Source organism: Bacidia gigantensis (genome assembly GCF_019456465.1).
Source record: "Bacidia gigantensis strain McMullin 20006 chromosome Unknown contig_255, whole genome shotgun sequence".
In the NCBI taxonomy this organism is placed as follows: Eukaryota; Fungi; Ascomycota; class Lecanoromycetes; order Lecanorales; family Ramalinaceae; genus Bacidia; species Bacidia gigantensis.
In genome coordinates, this window is record NW_025408605.1 from 458,541 (window position 1) to 479,324 (window position 20,784).

Sequence of the window (20,784 nt, forward strand, 5' to 3'; positions counted from 1 at the left end):
TCAGCCTTGATGATAACATGCGAGCGAGAGTGTGCGCGCTCGCTTCGTCTTGCTAGGTGGGTTTATTTTTGGGGGGGCAAAAGAGAGATTACGTACCCGCCTATGTAGATGTTGGTTCCCGGTACACAATCTAATGACATTATGATGTTGCAGAATTGTCTAAGTCAAAAACGCTTTCTACAAATTGGCCGTGGTGGAGCAGTGGGAGAGTGGAGAGGCTCCAGGAAAGCAGGCCTGAGCCTTCGGGGGGTGAGTCATGCTTGGCAGGCAAGCAACGCGTGGCGGGCGTAATTCGTACTGGTTTCGCCACAACATACGCATACCGTGACATCGTCACATTCCAGAGGGTGGGTCCCTCATTCCGATTATCATGTTGGGTCTTATCCACGATTGCCGTATTTGAATACATCTGTCGTCCGATAGCCGCCACCGCCCCGCGACGCGGCTAAGGGGCTCTAAATGCTGTCAGTCGGCGCCGACCTCGTGTCTCTCATACCGTCCAACGTGGCATCCCATCTGCCGTCTCAGAGCTCCGCTCCGATCAATAATACCACGCTTGCCAAAAAGCCACTACCTACCTACCTACTCTGCCGACGCCCGATGTGCAGCAGTCCTGCATGTTCTAGCCATCAGCAGCCATTGATTTCCTGACCCTGTTCGCGATGCTCGCATACATCCTCCCAACGACTCCGTAGTTTGCATCTCGCGTCACCTCAGGTCCTATGTCTCTGCACCCAAGCCCTACGAACGCTCGTCTCAACGACATGCCCTTCTAGAAGATCCATGGAAGCCATTAGCCTACCCGATTGGCTTCTAGCGTCGACCCACAAGGGTCTCGGCCATTGGGAGCCAGAGGGAAGTTTTCCAGGCGTTCCTCCCACTTATTTTGAGTAGGGATTCCCACATGCCAACATGACTTTGCGCAAACCTCGTAACGGTTGGGTTGCCCTGCATTAAATCCTCAACATCGACATGTTCAACACTTCTGCACGCTCAAGACTGTACATGAGCTTTGACCAACCGACAGCGTCGGAGATCTACGACTTGCGTCGACAGACGCAATTTATGCAAACTCCTCCAGCACTGCCTCAATCTATTTTTTGACATGTCTTGGCACGCTCGAGAATCTTAAATGCATTCTGTAATTCGGATTCATTCAAACATGTATGACTTGCACATGCACAGACATCCTCATTTTCACCAATATGCTCTCCAATGGAAGTTTGCGTTTTACCTCTGTTCTAGACTCTCGATCCACTTGATTACCCTTGTTCTCTCCTTAGCCCTGAAAATCCCTCAGGAACTGAAGGACGATCCCCCAGATTATCTGTGCCGTCGACCATCTTCCACACCTTCCGGAAGTGATCTCCACCCTCCGAACTGGTGTGGTATGGTTCCAAATAGGCAATGCTAATGACCTCATTTTGTTCAAAACATCCGAGGCAATTGCTTGCCTTGTTGTCCTGAGTATAAGCTCCGTGAAAATTTGGATGATCTGCCTGTATAATCTCAGCACTTGCCTGTCACTAGGCGTTATCTGTCATGCAGTGCGCCTTCGCTGCATCGCCTTTCTGAACACGAGCGACAGGAGCCAGTCGCACTATTGACAACTTCCCACCCTGAGCCGGCGAACAGACCTGACACGAGACGCTGGTGATCCTAGTTGTGGTGTCACAAACGGGACGTTGGCAGCGAAAACACAATGACGAGGAAGCATGATTCTCATATGTGATCTTACAATTTCTACAGATTGGGATTGGGTCTAACCAATTCCGGGAAACTGTGCGAGAGACTCCACGCCTGAGGATTGTGGGCTTCGGTTGAATGCTGTCAGCACAATTCGCCAATCTCGCATCCTGCTCGAAAGAAGTGATGTTCTCAGATGACCGCTCAGCTGACTGTACCTTTGAGTACATGCCATCGGTCTCAAGGGCACGGTCACTGATGGCTATAATGGCTATCATATAAGCGCCTTGCTTTCTGGCTACTGCAGGAGCTGGGCAGACTCGTTTAGGATTACTGAGACTTCTATATCCAAGGCCTGCATGAGATGCATGCAACTCGTAGGGGACCATGGGAGGCCTGTTGTTTCAGTGGGAACTAGGGACACGGCGCCAACAAGAACCACTGTGGGAACCCCCCGACTGCCCCGCGTCATCGGTGTAGGATTAGGATTGAGGCATATCCAGCGCCTGCGATGGGTCGACGTAAGACGGACGGTATGGGCACCGTGGGCTTCCCGGATGACCGACTGGGGCAAATTAGTAACTGGGGGGTTTCCTGACCGTCTGACTTACTCCGTAACAGCAGACCAGTAACCCTAGAATGCGACTGAGGAGACATTCGAAAGTAAGACTAGTTTAGCCGGCGTAAGGCTCGTAGGGCGGCCCCCGCCTTAAGACTCCCCCTCCCTAGTCCCGAAGCTGTTAAGCACATAGGCAGAGCTAGAACAGATGCGCCATTTGACTAGGATAGCCCCTGGCATCGAAGGGTAGTGCCAACTGTGGTATACTGCACCAGACTGCACCCCGACAGGCTATTTAGCCTTTGGAGCTTCTGAGCGGCAATCCTTCAAAAAAGGGCAGCATTAGTCGTCTCGCTTGCAGGGAAGCAGGGGAGCTGAAAAGCAAGCGGTTTTCATAGGGCTGAGAGTCTCATACTTTATGTACAACTGCCAGCCCCACCTTGAATGGGCTTGCTCCTGTGAAGCTGACTGCCATTATTGACCATGCGCGAGAGCTGCTCAAATGAAGGACCATGGGCACGAAAGCCCAATTGCGACGGCGGCTAGGTAACGATTACGGCCTGTTCTGCGTCTTTGCCTTCGTTGTGGCCAATTCGTGACAATTTGGCTTTTCCTTCGCAATAGCTCGCCTTCGCCCTTGCTCTACCCAGCCCTTGGATTGGCTGAAGGATTTCTCCTCAACCCTGGAACGCCACCCACCACCGATATCCAGGCAAGCCATTGATCTCTCTCACGACACATATGCATCGATCGCACCACGTCACGACCCGTTAACGAGATGCATCACTCAGCGTGGCGAGGCAACGCCGAAATGGGACCGCAACACATGGAGTTTCCTTCTTCAAATCATGGACACGAGGCTCAAATCAGTCGCTCACGAGTCTTCTCTGACAGGCGTCTGGCTGGGGATCATTATTCCGGACCTTCACCAATGGCCGTGCAGGTGCCGGGGAGTAGAGCCCCTGCTCCCCCAAGACCGCTGCCACCACCGCGGTATGTAAGCGACGCAGGCCCGGATGATGATGATGATGAAGATGAGCCATCATCGTTTGGGCCAAGGTCAGGTACGAGTCATCCTAGGGAGGATAGAGGATCTTTTGGCGCAGGGATTAGCTTCTCGAAACCGTGGGCAAACGAAATGGAAGGGAGACGGCTTCCCGAGCGACCAGCGTTGCGGCCACGCGAAGACTCGATCGCGTCTCCAGGCTGGAGCAATAGATCTCCCACCGATTCGGAGAGAAGATACGAAGCCCAGAGGCAGCAGGATGAGGGTTATTACAGCCTCTCCAATCCAAACGCTTTGACACAACCGTTAGTATCCGCTTCCTTTTGAATCATTTATTCTTTGTTTGAAATCCCTATACTTGCTGGTAAAAATGTGCTTGCGGTCGTCAATGCACAGCGTCTCTCAAGGGAGGCCGTTATCCGCGCAAATTGTTCCTGTCCCAAACCGTTGGGCGGACAGACTGACTTGGTTATACGCAGGCTGCCGGGCGAAAAACAACTTCATCACCGGGATCAGGAAAAATCTTCACAGGCATATGACAAGAACCTCTTGTCGAAATTCGGAAAACCAGGCACGACCCCGCCTCGCAATGGATCAGTTGGCAGTCTCGAAAGCTCGCCTACGTCCGTCCTTTCGTTCGCCCAGAGACATCCAAGTCAGTTCAGGTCGCTATCTTTTCCCAATTCTGCGTCAAGTAATTTCTCCGACCCACCGATAAAGCAAGAACCTTCCGGCAGATATCTCAGCAGTCCTCAATCACGGCCTGTATCGCCTAGGTCTATCATTTCGGCAAACAGTGTCAAGGGCTTCTCGGACTACCGAAGTCCCACGATCGAGCATAGCTCACGATCTTCCACTGTCGATCCCGACAACTTTTTCCAACACCCACAACGATTTCCTCCCTCAATTAATGTATCACGGCAAAATAAAAGTCGACGTTCGGGCAGCGGGTCTCTGCTTTCACAATTTGATGAGTCAGCATATATTACGACTAATGAGGTTAAGCGGGAAAAAAACGAGCACCCGACCTTTTCGGAACCAGACTCGACCTTCCGAATGGAAGAAGATGTTCAACAACTCCATCTCGAAGATCGCACGCCTTTGACTAGCCATCCGGATTCGACTATTTTTCGAAGTTCCGACATATTCCCCCTCTACATTCAAAAATGTCACGATCAGGTATCAAAAGGAAACAGCCACCGGGCGAATCGCCCGACGAGGCTCAGCTTCGATTAATGCAGCAGGCTGCAAGTGCTGAGCAGTATGCAAATGCACCCCACCATCTTTCTGCACAAGCGACAGGCCAATTCACTCCACATCAAGGCTCAATATCGTCACAATCATCTGGTTTTCGACACGACTCTTACGCCTCCTCGGCTGGGCCCTCAGTAGGAGACGGCAGCTACACGAGCATAGAGCAGTCCCCCGGCGGCGTTTCTCCTAACTCTGATACGCAACATTATCAACTCAATAATCAAGATTCTCAATATTCCACTATTCAAATGAGTGCGCAGAACGCCCGTTCAGGCCCCTACCCGCAACAACCGTCCGACAATCGCAGTACGCCAACACAAAAGTCGCAGGATAGTTCAAGAAAGCAAAGCGCGAACCTACAAGCCCCATACCAGTGTGAATGCTGTTTGAAGAAACCAAAGAAATTTCAAACTTTAGAAGAATTGAAGTAGGTCGGGTCAATCTCAAGCTCATACACAGCAGCTGACCATTTGACAGTCAACATCAAGGCGAAAAGCAATACTCCTGTTTGTATTGCAAGAATAAATTCAAGAACAAGAACGAAGCCGAGCGTCACCAGAACTCCATCCATCGACGAGACAGTTCTTGGTCATGCGCTGCACTTGCGGATGACTTTGTTACTGCCTTCTTTCCCAACAATGCCCCACCTTCAGGGACGAGTCCAATCCAACAGCAGGCTCCCCAGACCTCCAATGGCGTTGCGGCTTGTGATATCTGCGGATACTGCGGCGAGGAGTTCACGAACGAGCCGCAACCAGATTGGGAAAAGCGGCATCAACATCTTATTACACAACATAAATTCGGTGACTGCAATCGGTCGAAGAAGTTCTATCGCGCGGACCATTTTCGTCAGCACCTGAAGCATAGTCATGGCGGTAAAAGCGGAAAACATACAAATGCATTAGAACAGGCTTGCTTACGGAATGAGGCTCCCCAATTATCGAGTGACAATAGCCAGTCCAACACCCCTCCACAGCCACCGGGAGGTGCTCCAATTGCACACATGGGCAGCTTAGCGACGCCTATGGGTCACCATGGGATTTCCCAGCATGATCTGAATCAAGCGCAGCTACAGCAGCAGATGAATGTACCTCCGGGGAGCATGGGACCACCACAAATGGTCCCGCAATTCGACGCGAGCAAGATTGATCCTTCCATAGGGTACATGACAGCACCCCATCATCATCAACAACACGCATTGCATATACAAGGGGCCGGGAGCGGTGGTTACGGAATGTCTAACGAATCTTCTTAATAAAAAATCGCAACGTCTTCTCATGGGCCGGTGTACAGAATGGGGTTTTTACAATACACCCCTTACGAATTTACGATACGGTTAGTCTCGCCATTTTTCCCCTTCTTGATCGCCTGTAGGGCAGTAGGGCTCGACCAAGCCGTTGGGTTTGGCGAGAGGGGGACGGACTTGACACAAGATTTGTCTCGGCAAGGTTGGGGGGCATGTGTTGCCGGGTACCTGGGTCTCTCACGATTACATTTTGTTTCCCTTTATATATGAAGATGGCGAGGTGTTTCGAAGCTGCGACGTAGTGTTGAACAACGTATTGCGTGCGCTTGGATGGGAATAGTCTTCAATGCCATATCACTTTTCGTCATCCAGTCATCGAGGCAGATACGTGCCGTGCTTTTCCCGCCCTCTGCGTCCGCTATTGAATCTCGCTTATCACAAGGCATCCAGCAATATATCGGAACACTATCAACAACTGAGACTTTAAGGGTCCCGATCGAAGGCTCTATTCTTTCCTTATTTCTGCGCGTAATGCGAGTGCCCAAGTACTCTCTTCGTTCCACAGCTAGCCTTGTGATGGTAAAGGTATCCGTACTTGCACGTTTCCAACTTTGAACATCAAAGATCGTTGCGAGCGAATGGATGGCTGTGGGTGGACATGAATGACAGGCATACGGCCCTATGAAATAAACGACAGTCAAATTCATGATGCTCAGGGAACGGATCAGGAAGGGTTGAACGCATGGCAGATGGATAGGTCCTGCGACCATCACCAGTGCGACATTCCCGACAACAAGGTATAGACATAACTGTCTCATTCAAGAAATACAACATGGCCTTCGATACAATCAGATGCTTTTGATTTGGGTATCATCACTTCCCAGTCTATATGCCTCCATTCACAGTCCGCATCTCCTCTCCTATGCCAGCGACTTTGCGGACAACTTCCATTTCATCATGCTGCAATCCCAGCTCTTTCGTATATTTTCCAAATGCGTTGACCATGTCCCGCAGGCCGATTTTGAGGCACTCAACGACGGTCTCCACGTCTCTTACATGTCTGTCATCTTCCTTGAACTCAACGTCTGTCCAGTGAGGTGGTAGGTTTTTTGTGAAAGCTTCTATGTCTTGAGCGGTCCGTGTGAATGTGCGGATAAGTGTGGGTACGTCTTTTGAGACGCGGCCGTAGGGGTCTTCATCTAGACTCGCGATGGCGAGGGCGGCGAGGGACTGGATTGAAGTGATGGTGGAATAGAGTGTGCTGTATGGAGTGCCTAGCACTACGGTGGAGATTCGGCGGGAGAAAGTTGTGCGGAAGGGTGTTCCGAATTTGGAGCGTAGAAAGCGCATGGTGTACTCTTGGGCCGTGCCTCGTAAACCCTGTGGTGAATGGTTGTCTTTCTGTTCGGCGAAAAACTTTCGAATGTTCGGAGAAAAGAGGTCCTTGCTGCTAGATATCAAGCGTGATTTGGCTTGCGGACTCAGATACGGTATCTTCAAGGTCCCCGGTGATGTTGACTGGCCATAAGATTTAGCGAGGTTGCCGACACCCCTTTCTACTTTCTTAGTCTTGGTGGATGGCACTGCCGGCTTCATGAATACATGGCCTTCTTGGATTGGAGTTGAGATCCGAGGTAAAGATTGGACAGCTGCTGCTGCTTGTCTGTCGGCAAGAGCTTTTTCTTCGCTTGAAGGTGGGGAGGGAGCTGGGGGATTTAGGTAGCTGTCAATCCTGACACTGATGCTGCTGATGTTTGCTAGACATTGCGACAAGATCTGAGTCCATGCTGGACCCGACAGACGATCGATGTCGGTGAAAATCGCTTTCCTCCGATCAGGAAAGTTCGAAGTTATCAAGGACAACTCCCAACAAGCGAAGGTCTGCCTACATTCAGCATAGATCAGGATCAATAGATCAGAGAGCCTACTTTGGGTGTCTCTTTCTTCGATCTGAGCCCGTTCAGAAGAGTTCCGGTAGGATCTTTAGAATCACTTGACAGAGGTTGTTCTCTCTTGATCGGCTGTTGAGCGACATAGGCCGTGAACAAAGCATTCGAAGATTGCCAGAGGAACATAACTTGGAGCCCAGCCGTGAAAGAGTATTGGATCAGTGAAGGATACATCGGGGGAAGAAAGGAGAAAGGAGTCAATGGCACATCCCAGAGAAGCGAGGCAACAGACAGGGCCAACTCCCAAACCCAACGGCGAAAAAAGGTCTGGTAGACAATGGGAGTAGATAAGCTGACTGCTAAAGTCCGGAGAAAGATATTCTGCGGTATTGACCTCACCCAGTTCTGGGAGTCCCACGTGAACATTGGCAGTAAATTGTCCACTCGAGCGAGGAACCCAGCTTGTAGACCCTGACTATCAGAGTTGACAGCACTGTTGTTGACAGCTCCTACAGGTAGCGCAAGCTCATCATAGTCACAGTATAGGTGCACCAGACCCTGTACTAAGGCGAGTAGAAAGGTATAAAACCTGAAGTAGATTGCTCGCTCATTGAGTCGGTTTCGCTCTGATACCCTATCGAAATTTAGCTGGCGCCCTGTGATCGAAAGCTTGTTCCTTACTTTCCGCGTATAGTCCATCCTAAATCGGGTGAAGTTGATGCAGAGAAGATGTATACCTCGCTGAACCACCACGCAGAGAAAATGTACCATGCGAAGGTTGTAATGGTACCGAAGCTGAAGACGCTCTGTACGAATGCATTGGCTGGAAAAGGAGAGGTTCGACTTCCTAATCGACATCAGACAGATGTCTGCCATGCTGCAATGACGTACGCACCTAGGTGGAGAGCAGAAACCCTTAGCACAAATATGGAGAGAGCGGAGATGAAGAGAAGCAGCGACCGGAAAGCGGCAGGTCCGATGGGAAACCATACCCACAAGACTGGTTCTGGGTAAGCAGGCATGTATGGCTCTGATATGGCGTGTTGTACTTACTTGATGTCTTTTCAGCAATGAGAACGCCCTCGATGTAGCAAAATAGAAGGACTAAGACGGCTGATTCTGTGAATCTCCGGTGGAAGGCGGGGGTGAGGACCTCCCGATACAGTGATGGTCTCGAGGTGGCCATGATGGCCCCAACATTAGCAGCTTGTCACCGAACGTCGTCTACTCGCTAGAAAATGCCTGGATTTAACTTGACCACCCAACGAATTGTCAACGCGCAGTAAATATTGGGTTTGCGCAAGCGCGTTGTCGCCGATTATTGCCGTCTGTGATGGATCTTGCGGCTGGCGTGACAGTAGCTACGCAGGTTTAGTGAGGGCCTGCAATCTGGGCTTTATACCAGCTACTACGGACTACGGAGTACATCCGTCGCGCCAAAGATGGCAGGAATCACCTTATCCTAGCGTGCAGGTGACCCAACTGAGGCCCCAATGCAGACATCTGACTGTACCTGCCCATAACCAGCGCAGCGAAATTCCTGCTCGCTTGATTTGGCCTGCCACCTGTGACACGTTTCTTGCGGTATATATTCGGCAATGGATCGTGGAATCAGCTCTAGCCTCTATCCTAGGCACAACGATATTGACCTCTTCCCGATTCCCCGGCGGTAAATGGCATGAGACTGAGTGGTGGGCGGCTACGCCATATCCTAAATGGGGCTGAAAAGGCCCAATACCGCTTCGTCCTTCACCTCCTTACAAGCCGGTGAAACGAACAATGTAGCCATTGTAGGCTAACGACCCGATCCTCCTTGTTTTACTTCCTCAGCTAGTCAATTCATTCGACAATTTTAACACCTCAGGAAATTGTGGCACGTTCATCTTTTGAAAGGCGGTTACATACATCAGCCTAAGTTGGGGGATGCGCTCGTCTCGAGCGTCTATACCCAATCAGATAAAAGCCTGAAACGCTCTTGTACTTCTCCAAGGTCTTGTCAGTAAGGCTGCCTGAGATAGCCCGCATTTCAGTGATAGGGATGACGTGTACAAGTGCCTTTTTCTTGCTGTGTTATGCCCAAATTCTCTTTAATCGGAAAATAGCTCAATCTTAAAGTGACACCAATTATCCTTGACACTTCAGTTTAACTTATCTTATTGCCCCACTTTGACCACTATTACTTTCCAGAAAATCGTCCAGCTCAACTCTAAGCTCTTTCATTCTCCTTCCTTCTAAACGTAGAACCATGGTCACAAGGAGGTCACTGGCCTCTTCATCTGGCGAATAGGTATCGATAAGAGTTTCGAGTACAGCCATTTCCGAACATAAACAATGAAACCACTTTCAGCTGCTCAAAACTTCCGGCAGCATCAACGAATAACCACCACGCTGAGGCAAATCTGCGAGGCTTATCCTCCGAACACGTGCCTTCGCGAGCTTCTCCAGAATGCTGACGATGCCGGGGCGACCGAAGTTGAGTACGTCCTCGACACTAAGTCGTATCCAGAGCGACCGCTCTTGCATGAAGAATTAGCGGATTACTGCGGTCCAGCTCTTTTGGTGCGGAACGACAGTGTTTTCAAGGACGAGGACTTCCAAAGCCTTTCCACCATAGGAGATTCCGTCAAACGCTTCGATCCCGCCACAACAGGACGATTCGGACAAGGTAAGTAGCCTTCAATCTACCCCCAAGTGCCCTCTGTTGACTTTGGTATGAAGGCTTTTGCTCTGTCTACCATTGGACAGACGGCCCGTGGGTTTATTCGCGCAATCTTCTCCTGCTGCTGGACCCTCATGAGAGATGGTCCAAGAGCTTTGAGGCGGGTGCAGGTGGTCCCGCGTTTGATGTCGTGGGTAATCATGCAGTCCCAGAGATACAGAACATGATGAAGCATTTTGCTGTTTTTGACGTGCGACCGAGTCAAGAAAGACCAGATACTATCATCCGTATACCACTCCGGACGAGTCTTCAGGCTAAGAATAGCGAGATTGTTCGACACTCTGTTAGCGTTGCCAATGTTACGGAAATTCTAAAGCAATTTAGCAAGGACATTCAGCAAGGGGGCCTGCTATTCCTGAAGAACATTCGAAAAGTGGTCATTAAAGTCAATAAAAAAGTCATAAGTTCCGCTGAAATACCTACCGGAACTAGTGACGCTGAGTGAGTTACAATATCGATGCTTATACTTTTCAAGAATGAGGCTAAACCAAACAGACTTAGAAGTTCTATACGCCATGATTTCATGAGACTATATGGCTCTTCAACCCCCGATAAGCTTGGCGCAGTGATATCGAAGACTTTCCGAATCAAACTTTGTTATGCTAATGAGGCTAAATCTTGGAGTGATGAGTACCTTATGCACCACCGTCTGGCGCCTTCTAGTGGTGATCCTGACCTGGATGAATGGGCAAAAGAACGTAAACTTTATCCTTGGGTCAGTATAGCTGCGCCTATTAAAAGACTCGACCCGGCATTCGAAGGCTTACTTTTCTCAACGCTGAGCCTGCACATTCGGACTCAGCAGCCGGTCCATATCCATGGACTATTTGCTATTGCTCCAGACCGCGCACGTCTTAGTCTAGATGACTCAGCGGTCAGCTGGAACAAATTCATGTTTCGTTCATGCGTAGCCCCCGGGTGGACAGACCTGCTAGAGCATCTCAACCTGGAGGAAACAAATGAGCAAGCCTTCGCTCTTTGGCCTCGTACTGATCTAACACCAAAGCAAGAGGACCTCTGGACCGAGCTTGACCAGCTGATGCTCAATATCATTGTCCGTGATCAGCGAGCAGTCTGGGAGTCTTTGATTGGCGAATGTCTTACATTCGGTGATGCACTCTTCATTGTGAATGCCAGCGAAAGCACGAATTATTGCGAAGCTTGGAAGGTAGCTGAAACTCCTGGTGTTGTGCTCAAGCAGACACTATTCAACAAGCTATCAATTCAAGCAAGAATTTGCGGACTGACTGTCAGATGCTTAACTCCACAATCGTTTCGCCAGTATCTAAGTCATCGTACGTCTGGCCCTCCGCTATCTGCTCCTAGGATACTCGAGTATAGTCTGTTAGACGCAATGAAAGACGACGGCACAGGTCCCAGATTGAAGGATGTCCGCAAAGAGCTCGGAACTACTCCAATCTGGCCGATGCTAAATGGAGCCTTAGAGCCCTTTAAAGGTGAAGGAAAGACTCTTATGCCCCACGACCAAGTCGAAATGGACTTCTTTCGTTGTAGCAGGGCTTCGATCACGCTGAATCTAAGTTGTCTTACTCAAGAGGTCTGTGAATTCTTGCTGAAAGATGCCAACAGCAAATCCGTATTTGCGCGACTCCGCACTCTGAAGGACCTAGCAACCGACTGGCCAACCATTTTCAAACTAACAAATGCGTCTATAGAGCCCTACGATGTGAGGTTGCGAGATCTAGCTCAAGATCTACAAATAAAGGGTATATGGAAATGGATCTATGATCGTAGCGACTCACATTGCATTGGACATGCGAATTCTTTAGAAAATCTATGGTTGCTGCCTTTACAGCAAACCCGAATTCGCCGCCTCAAGCCCCAGGGACACTCAAATCCTACCTTGATCCTAGCTGAAGGCGATGCCTTCAAGCGACTTATTGTTGAAGCTGCTCCTGGAATCCTACCTACACTGATCAACATCATTGATAGCCACGCGATAGGCAACAACGCAATCAAGCTTTTGAAGCAGGTCGCCTTGGACTTTCCAGCGCTGCGTCTAGCCACTGAGAAGACGCTTGAGCCTCTTATTGCTTGGCTTGTAAGCTCAAAAGACCTGTTACGGAGCATGTCAGATTACCATCGGCAGCGACTATTGGCCCATGTCGCTAGTCTCGTCCTCTCCGTCGACGCAAAGAAAGTATTTCCCCTAATCAAGGACCAGATCAAATCATTGCCAATTTTTAGCAAGTGCACATCGCAGGTGTCCTGTGAGAAATGGCAAATCACCAAGGCTTGTATTGATTTGACCAGATCCGTATCATTTGCTTTACCACCTGGCCTCCCACCCTTGCCTGAGATCCCAGGTGTGAGTCTGTATGATATGTCAGACGATAGCGAGCGACTCATTGTTTCTAAGCTCAGCCTCATTAAACTCGACGCCATTGAGACCCTATTGGATGGCTTCTTGCTACCATGGGTATTTAAAGAGCAGACCATCGAGTCAAAGAAGGCTAGGTCTGACTTAATCAACTGGCTTTTCAACATGGTCCAGACTGATCGAAACCCGACTTGGAAGAGGATAATCACCAACCGATCCCTTGTACCTGTAATACAAGGAAATGGCATCCAGCAACATGCCCGCCCAATGACCCTCGTCGATCCGATTTCAACATTTTCGAGGCTTTTCTTTGATGACGAAGGTGTCTTTCCAGACAAGAGATTCTTCGGAACGCACGCTGAAGCGCTGCGCTTGTGTGGCATGAGACCTGAGATTTACGATGGTCCATTTCTGTTGAACCGAGCACTATCATATTCGAAACGAACGGCTAACGAAGAGCTCGTTGAAAAGGTCAGACTTCTGCTATTGTCAGAAGTCAGTAGGGGCCTTGATGAAATCAACGTCCAAGACTTACGTGGCCTAAAGTGGATTCCAGCCGACAGTCCGAACGGTCAGGTCGAACTCTATGCGCCTTCAAGCTGCCGCGGAATAGGTCATGATCACCTCGTAGACAAAGTCTGGGGGACCACAAATCTCTTGCCAAATCCTTTCTGGAAACAATTGCTGGGTTGGAATGACGACATTCCCCACCAGGTTCTATTGCAACAGCTTGACCTCTGTGTTCAACAGCGTGATCATGCGAGAGTTAATATACTGCTCACGCATATCGCTCCACGACATTTTTCGCTTTTGTCCTCAAAAAAGTGTATTTTGGGTTCACACGGGCAATACTTGATTCCTAAAGCGGTGTCTACGCCCGGCAAAAGCCTCATTGGGATGTCATTGGAGCCATGGCTGGATCGTGTTGATCCTCTGTTTGTGCATACCCATGGTAGACTTCTCTCGGCCCTTGGTGTCCAGAGCGAGCCATGTATTCAGGATTTGCAGGGTGTACAAAAGTCGCTTCAAGATTCTTGCCCGAGCTCATTAGATGATTCAGATCTTTCGCTATGTATCGCAGTCCTAGAAGTCGCTCGAAACATTGGATGTGGATCGGCAGACCTTCTCATTCCTGACACCACTGGTATTCTGAGAGAAAAAAACGACGTAGTACATAATGAGGGCTTCTTGACTGAAAAATTCAATGATTTCCACTTCACACATCCTCGAATCTCTTCAGACCTAATAAACGGTCTGCAGATTGAGAGCTGCTGGGAGCGTGCTCTCAGGCTGCAGATTGAATTCGACGAAGGTGACGCAGATGAATTTACCCCCAAAGAGGATCTTAAGAACACTATCTACGATACACTTTCGCGATATCCTGTCGTCACAGCTTTTAATGAATTTCTTGCCAATGCTGACGATGCGGGAGCAGAACATATCTCTTGGACTGTTGATGAGCGCTACCATTCGTTTTCACCGTCCGCGAGCACCCTTGATAAAGAACTCTCAATGCTTAATGGACCGGCTTTGACAGTTTACAATGACTCCGTCTTCGATGAAAAGGATTTTGAAGGCCTCAAGCATATTGGGGAGGGAGGTAAAGCTGACGACGCAAATACAACGGGCATGTTTGGACGGGGAGTCATGTGTGCCTATCATTTTTGTGATGTCGCCATGCTTTTATCAGGTGATTCCTTCGTCATTCTAGATCCCCGGGAAAGACACCTTCCGCGAAGTCGCAGTAAGGGAAACAGACGAAAAGCAGGGATTAAAATTCCAATAGCTACTGCGCGTCGGCTTGCGGCTCAGCAACTATCGCTGTTTGAAGGAATATACGGCTATTCTCAGGAGACAGACTACTTCAATGGTACGATCTGGCGTTTCGCTTTCCGAGGGGCTGGAATGGAGACGCCGCTTACAGGTACCTTGGAGGTCATGGACGTGAAGAAGGCCTCGAAATTGGTGGACAGCTATTTTGAATCCGCACGCAACTCCTTGCTCTTTCTTCCATCTATCAAGACCATCAAAGCCTATCATCAAGCAGACAGAACCCCCAAATGCACTTGGACTGTTTCCACGTCCCGAGTTGCAGGCTCGGATGCTGAGGTCTTTCAGAATGTGACTACTACCGTCGTAAAGCATGGCCAGAAGCCTGTTTACGACTTATGGCGTATCGGTCTCCATGACATTGAAAGTAGTCCAGCCGACGTGCCGAAGGTAGGCAAAGGGGCTACAAAAATAACTGAGTGTGGTATTGCCGCATGCCTGCAGTTTGACCAGCATTCAAATCCTGGATTCAATGGAAAGTTCTTAGGAAACCACACTGTACGTCATCACGTATTCTGTAGGTTGCCTGTCGACCTGAGTGTAGAGCTACCTGTTTCCATACATGCAAGCTTTGCGATTACCGGGGATCGTAAGACCATGTCGATTTCTGACGACGACGAAGTGGCGAAGTGGAACTGTTGGCTTCTCAAGGACTGTCTTGCCACTTTTTACATTGACTTTTTGAAAGACTTGGCCGCACGCTATGGCTCAGACGCCTTCAAGTTTTGGCCTGCGAAGCCGCTTACATTGACAGCAGCACCGAAGAGAACCATATCGAACGTTGTGTCGACTTCTTTCTGGGCTGAAGTATTAACTCCGAGATATCGCTCTGAGCCGTTATATCCGTTGAATGAAGACGGGCTCAGCGAGGACCAATCCAAGACAAATCTGAAGAGAGCAATACCACGGGCTCGCAGGAGACTTCTAAATGTTGTGAATTCAGAGAATGCTCATTTCTATCCTTCACCCCTACCAGTTTTGCAGCCCCTATTCCACAAGCTTGGGCTTAACCTCGTCACGCCTCCCTTCCTACTATGGAGGGATATCAAATCCTCCGCTGCAGATTTCAGTATAGCTGAGATAGGTCCCAAGTTCTTAAGCCAGCTTTTCCAGGACGAGATGAAAGTAAAGGTTCTAGAAGACTACTTGCAGTCACTCCACACCGAGAGCGACCGAGAAAGATTCTACGCCTCATTCCTGGAAGTCATCGTTCCTCTGACCAGTCAGAAGAACGTCAAAGACCTAGCGATTCTAGAGAAATGCAGAATCTTGCCTCGTCCAACACTTACACTTCCTCTGGGCAAATTAAGCTTTGAGAACGCGGATTGCCCGCATTTAATGGCCACTGAGACTGAACAAAAATTGTTTAGCTTCGCAGCAGACTGTTTTGTTCACACCCAGTTGTTCAAGAGCAAGCAGGAGCTAAAGGCGTTGTCGTCTACTGGGCATAGAGATCCTATCGCAGATATCTGCCTCGCTGACGTCAATATCAGAGGGATCGAAGCTCAAGACTTATGTCTGCTTTTGATGAGACCTGGTTCTCCGACTAGAAGTGCAGGCTCCTCCAAGATTTACTTTCAGTGGTTAATTGAGCTATGGTCGTATTTAAACTCCAGGTTTGACATGACAAATGCCGTAGAATTCATGCAAGAAGCCAGACTACTCGACCAACCAATTTACAGGATCACTCCTTCTGCCCAGGATCAGTACATTTCGCCGCGCACTTTCGAGAATGGGGCATACATAGTTAGTCCTCTGGACGAGCAAGAGAGGCAAATGTGCTCCAATATTCCCTCTACGGCGATGGTCGACCGCAGTTGCCTACCATCCTCGCTAGTGGCGAACGAAGGTGCAATGGATACTGTCCCTGGTTATAGACGATTTATCAGAGCCCTATCTAGAGCTTATAGCAGTCCTCATGACCTCTCAACGTTTCTCAACGCCGCAATGACCCCAGCTTCACGTGACACTCTAAGACTGTTACTCGACAAGTACATCAAGAGTATCACTGATACTGACCCGACAAAAATCAGGCAAAGGATTATCCTGGCGCTTCCAATATGGCCGCGAGAGATCGCACTCCAAAATAATCTCTCATACCACTCGGCGTCAGGTGCCACTTTTTGCGAGCATAAGCCCATGTTCGTCCCGTGGATGAAGAAAAAAGACGATCTAGTCAAATCGAGCGTTGTACGACGCCATAAAGTGGTACTTTGCAAATTAGGTGTACCTCTACTCTCTGTTCAAGACTTCTGGGCTCGGATTAAGGATGACATGCCATTACGTATTGAAACTCCGAACGACATGAAATTGTTTCAAAGCCTCCTGACAACACTTTCTATAAACTCCATCAAGACGAATGCCAGGATTGCAGTCCGTGTGGACGGATGCTTACTTCAGGCGAAAGCGCTTTACGACCACCAAGACGAGATGTTTGCGAATGCGTTCCAGAATGAAAGAAACACGCATTTTCTCCATGAGGACTTACGAGATCTTCGATCCTTCTTCATACAAAACGGTCTCCGGAGCCGAGAAGGAAACCGTACTATTCATCATAGCCATTTTATAGATAGTGCGCAAGCTGTAGATCGACAGTGGAGGTCGGACCTGGACGTAGCTACGTATGTCCGCACAGCAGGTTCAATTACCTCCTATCTTAATTTTGAGAAACCAGAATTCTTGGATTGGCCCTCAACAATTTGGAAGACCTTGGAGACCTTGCGAATTTTCAAAGTCCGTGACTCGTCCTCTATCGAACCTTCGTATCGTCTTCAGCGGATGAAATCTCTAGCTGAAGAGGCGACCTTTTGTGCTTTGAAAGATACAGTCAAGGCTGAGTATACGCGCGTCTGTTGGAGCAGGGCAAAATTCGTTACCTCTCCACCCGCACCTCAAGTCTACAATCGAATGTCTAATCATGGTCGACCAAGTCTTGAAAAAGTTTACCAGCATCTCCACTACCTGGTCACTTTACATGACTCTGTTCTTCAAAGCGAAGTATCAGAATATCTGCAGGATCTCCAGGCTTGCTATAAATGGCTGCAAGACGACGACAATGCCAAGAATCTGCCGGGCATTCGGTCTGCAAAAATCTGGTTCAACCTAGATTCTACGGTAATCAGTCAGATACAAAGGTCTCAGCTAGCTCCTAGCTTGCTGCCCACACATGTTCTCTGCCTTCAAGCCCCTTGTAAGCCTTTCATTTGTGTTCATATTGAAGCATTCCATGACTAACATCGGACATAGGCGACACACCAACTATGATAAGAACGAAGAAATTTCTCGCTCCTTACGACGGCTTGCTCATAACCTTAGGTTGCCCATCATTCTCGCAACCTCCCCCTCCGCCTCCACGTCCTATCGAGGCAAATGAGCGCTCGATTTGGGGTTCTCTCAATGAGCTGAGAAAGTCCAAGATGCTTGTTGACGTATATATGGAAGTAGAGGGGACACAGATCGCAGCCCATAAAGTGGTCCTTGCCGCCGCGTCTGACTTTTGCAAAGCTCATTTTGCTACGCACTGGGGAAAACATACGCCGGATAGATGCGTGGTTCCACTTAAATTCGGCTTGCAGAAGCTCTCTACACTTTCTACGATGATTGAATGGGCCTATGGCACGGACTTCCTTGCCCCAGTCCTGAAGAGTTCTGAAGATACCGACGAGATCGCAGACCGTCTAGATGAGATACTTGATGTACTCGAATGCTCAAATGCCTGGCAGATGTTACGTCTGCGCGATCAAGTCGAAGACTTTCTCACGGAGACTACCAATGCGACAATTTACCGGCGAGCGGATAACGTGGACCACATTCGGAAGATAGCCGAGGAGGCGAAAGCAACGAGATTAGTCGAGGATTGTGACCGCTACATTCAAAAGAACAAGGATGGAATGGAGAGGATGAGAAAGGCGTGATGAACACGGGCGGGTAGGATATGAAGATGGTGGTATAGGAGAGAGAATAAGTTTGCTTTGCGACCAAGGGTAGGTTTCTGTACTCTATCATGGAAGGTTTAAGGTCCCATTTTTGTCTTGAGGAGTAGGGGCATGCAACATGTGAAGCGGTAAAGCTTGTAGCATAGACGTCAAAGTCTCAAGACATGCCTCTAGGGTGCCCGTACTCCTTTTCCTACCTAGAGGTCTCCGCTGCTTTTATAGGTCGGGGCAGAACAAACAAAAAGACGATTCGAATGGGACTGGTAGAGCTTAGTGAATGGCGCTGAAGTCGACATGAAGAGCCCGAAGTTCATCTCGCAGGATGCTCGTCTTGTTAGGGGAGATTTAATTTGCGCTAGCGGCCCCTTTTTCTCACCAATCACCACACGTGTTACGTGTCACGTGTCACGACGGGAACTCCCGTAAATAACGGGATATCAGATATCAGATATCAGATCTCACGCGCCTGCTTGTCCTTTCATTGTCGTGACGTGGCGACAAGTCGATGACTAGCGCGTAGCGCTGTAGCCGCAGGTCCATAGCTCTTGTAGACCGCAAGAACATTCAATTCTAAGCGTTGACGGCCTGAAGACCCTTGACAACTCGGTATTACTTCCAAGTGACCACTGGCTACTTTAGAGGCCATGGCTATACTTAATGGTCTTGAGGTTACAGTGCAAGTCGACGATGAGAATGTAGAAGAATTCGAAGATCCAGATGACAATGCTGAAGAAAATGGCACCTTCGAAACCACGAAATATGTTGAAGCGAAGTCCGGATCGTCTTTTGCATTAAGCTTCCGTGTCCCAGCAGCCTACCGAATGATCTCGCCGTGCTTGACTTTCCGGTACGCTGTGGACGACAAAGACTATGGAGGCGCTATTGCAACGAACGACCAACAACGCGACCGCTTCGGAGACATCGTTCTCGTCAGGAAAGGTGATATGAGCCATTCTGGCAAGCGTATAGAGATGAGGCCTTTTGTATTTAGTGAAATCAATATTGGTCCGCTCTGTCACCAGGTCGTTGAAGGATCACATCCTAACAGTTGATAGTTGAGGATGGGGCGACACGAAGCGTACGGATGATGAAACCCGATTATCTCAAGGTTCTTGGTACAATCAAATGCGAAGTCTTTCGCACCAAGATCACAAGGGTTCATTCGAAAGAAGAATACATTGCGAGCTTAAGAAACCAAGTTAAAACTTCGATGCCGGTAAATACTACAGAGAAGCAGATAAAAGGCCAAGCTCTTAGCCACAGCTCCCAGTAGGTGGTCTCACTTCATGCCACACCATTGCTGACGGTTTCCGTAAGGCTAGGCCACGGTGTACAAAGTGACCTTCCTAATATGAACTCGGTGGACTACGTAGACGGGAGAGATCGCCCAATCGCAACATTTTTGTTCAAATATCGCTCTAAAAGTCAGTACCCGCATTGAAGCCGGTCTAGGAAACCATCAAAATGCTTACTAGAGCCCCACAGGAGCCCTGAAAAGCCTGCTTATCATGCCACGGACACCGACACCGCAACCCCTGGAAGAGCGCGACGTTGATACCTTAAATCCAGCAGAGTTGCGGGAGCTTCTCAATCATTACAAGGTAAGCTTCACGTCCTGTTCGTTCGTATTTGAGGACATAGACTGAACGAGCAGGAACAGGCGAACGCGCAACCTACGAAGGCAGAGCAAGTCAAGACGGAGAGGCGACGAGGCATCAAGAGGGAGCGTGATGAAGAACTGGAGGCAATGCTAGCTACCTCAACATCTAAACGAGTCAACAATCGTCCCTTCCGAGATGGTGAGATTGTAGAACTTGATTGACCGCCGCAAGTCCGAACAGCTTCACATTGCGGAACATACGAACTTGGTCAGTGTCGACATATGGCTAAAAGTGTCGAGTCCATTTTCGGATATCGAAAATTAGAGGGGATATTTCACTGATGGCAGGAACAAAGAATGAGGCTTTGTTCTGCGACACATCTTCTAAGGGAACGTATCTATATCATCATGCTTTCGAACAGTTCAATTGGGGAGTTTATACCCTATCCAACCGCTCCAGGATTAGCGATGATCTGATGAGTTGTTGGAGGAGGGTACTTAAGCAGCAGGGTTTTGAGGGTAAGCGTGGTGAGGCTGCGCTACTGACGTGAAGACAACGGCTCTAGTGTGAGCAAAGTGAAGAGACTTTTTATCTTCGGGATTGAAACCAATCAATATACTGCTAGACATTGAGATAGCCTAAACAACACATTCTCATCCGCAATGCAAGATCGTTTTCCCTTCAAAGCATCTCAATCCATTGCTCAGGCATTCCATAC

General features: G+C 49.1%; 6 protein-coding genes across 6 annotated transcripts; 5 read left to right on the forward strand and 1 right to left on the reverse strand.

Annotated features, from left to right (window-relative positions):
* Window positions 1–4,417: 4,417 nt before the first annotated feature.
* KY384_006883 (uncharacterized protein) lies at window positions 4,418–5,760 on the forward strand (the record flags this gene model as incomplete). Its single annotated transcript, XM_044815376.1, has 2 exons — window positions 4,418–4,932; window positions 4,983–5,760. The coding sequence occupies 2 exons, from the start codon at window positions 4,418–4,420 to the stop codon at window positions 5,758–5,760; spliced, it is 1,293 nt and encodes a 430-aa protein (XP_044667250.1).
* An 876-nt stretch (window positions 5,761–6,636) lies between these two features.
* Window positions 6,637–8,339, reverse strand: KY384_006884 (uncharacterized protein; the record flags this gene model as incomplete). Its single annotated transcript, XM_044815377.1, has 2 exons — window positions 6,637–7,632; window positions 7,680–8,339. The coding sequence occupies 2 exons, from the start codon at window positions 8,337–8,339 to the stop codon at window positions 6,637–6,639; spliced, it is 1,656 nt and encodes a 551-aa protein (XP_044667251.1).
* A 1,632-nt stretch (window positions 8,340–9,971) lies between these two features.
* Window positions 9,972–10,804, forward strand: KY384_006885 (uncharacterized protein; the record flags this gene model as incomplete). The annotated part of the gene is made up of 2 exons (XM_044815378.1): window positions 9,972–10,305; window positions 10,386–10,804. The coding sequence occupies 2 exons, from the start codon at window positions 9,972–9,974 to the stop codon at window positions 10,802–10,804; spliced, it is 753 nt and encodes a 250-aa protein (XP_044667252.1).
* A 78-nt stretch (window positions 10,805–10,882) lies between these two features.
* Window positions 10,883–18,444, forward strand: KY384_006886 (uncharacterized protein; the record flags this gene model as incomplete). The annotated part of the gene is made up of 2 exons (XM_044815379.1): window positions 10,883–17,720; window positions 17,777–18,444. 2 exons carry the CDS (start codon window positions 10,883–10,885, stop codon window positions 18,442–18,444), a joined length of 7,506 nt encoding a protein of 2,501 aa, XP_044667253.1.
* Window positions 18,445–19,109: 665 nt separating this feature from the next.
* KY384_006887 (uncharacterized protein) lies at window positions 19,110–19,738 on the forward strand (the record flags this gene model as incomplete). Its single annotated transcript, XM_044815380.1, has 2 exons — window positions 19,110–19,470; window positions 19,521–19,738. The coding sequence occupies 2 exons, from the start codon at window positions 19,110–19,112 to the stop codon at window positions 19,736–19,738; spliced, it is 579 nt and encodes a 192-aa protein (XP_044667254.1).
* A 235-nt stretch (window positions 19,739–19,973) lies between these two features.
* Window positions 19,974–20,287, forward strand: KY384_006888 (uncharacterized protein; the record flags this gene model as incomplete). Its single annotated transcript, XM_044815381.1, has 2 exons — window positions 19,974–20,066; window positions 20,120–20,287. 2 exons carry the CDS (start codon window positions 19,974–19,976, stop codon window positions 20,285–20,287), a joined length of 261 nt encoding a protein of 86 aa, XP_044667255.1.
* Between the last annotated feature and the right edge of the window lie 497 nt (window positions 20,288–20,784).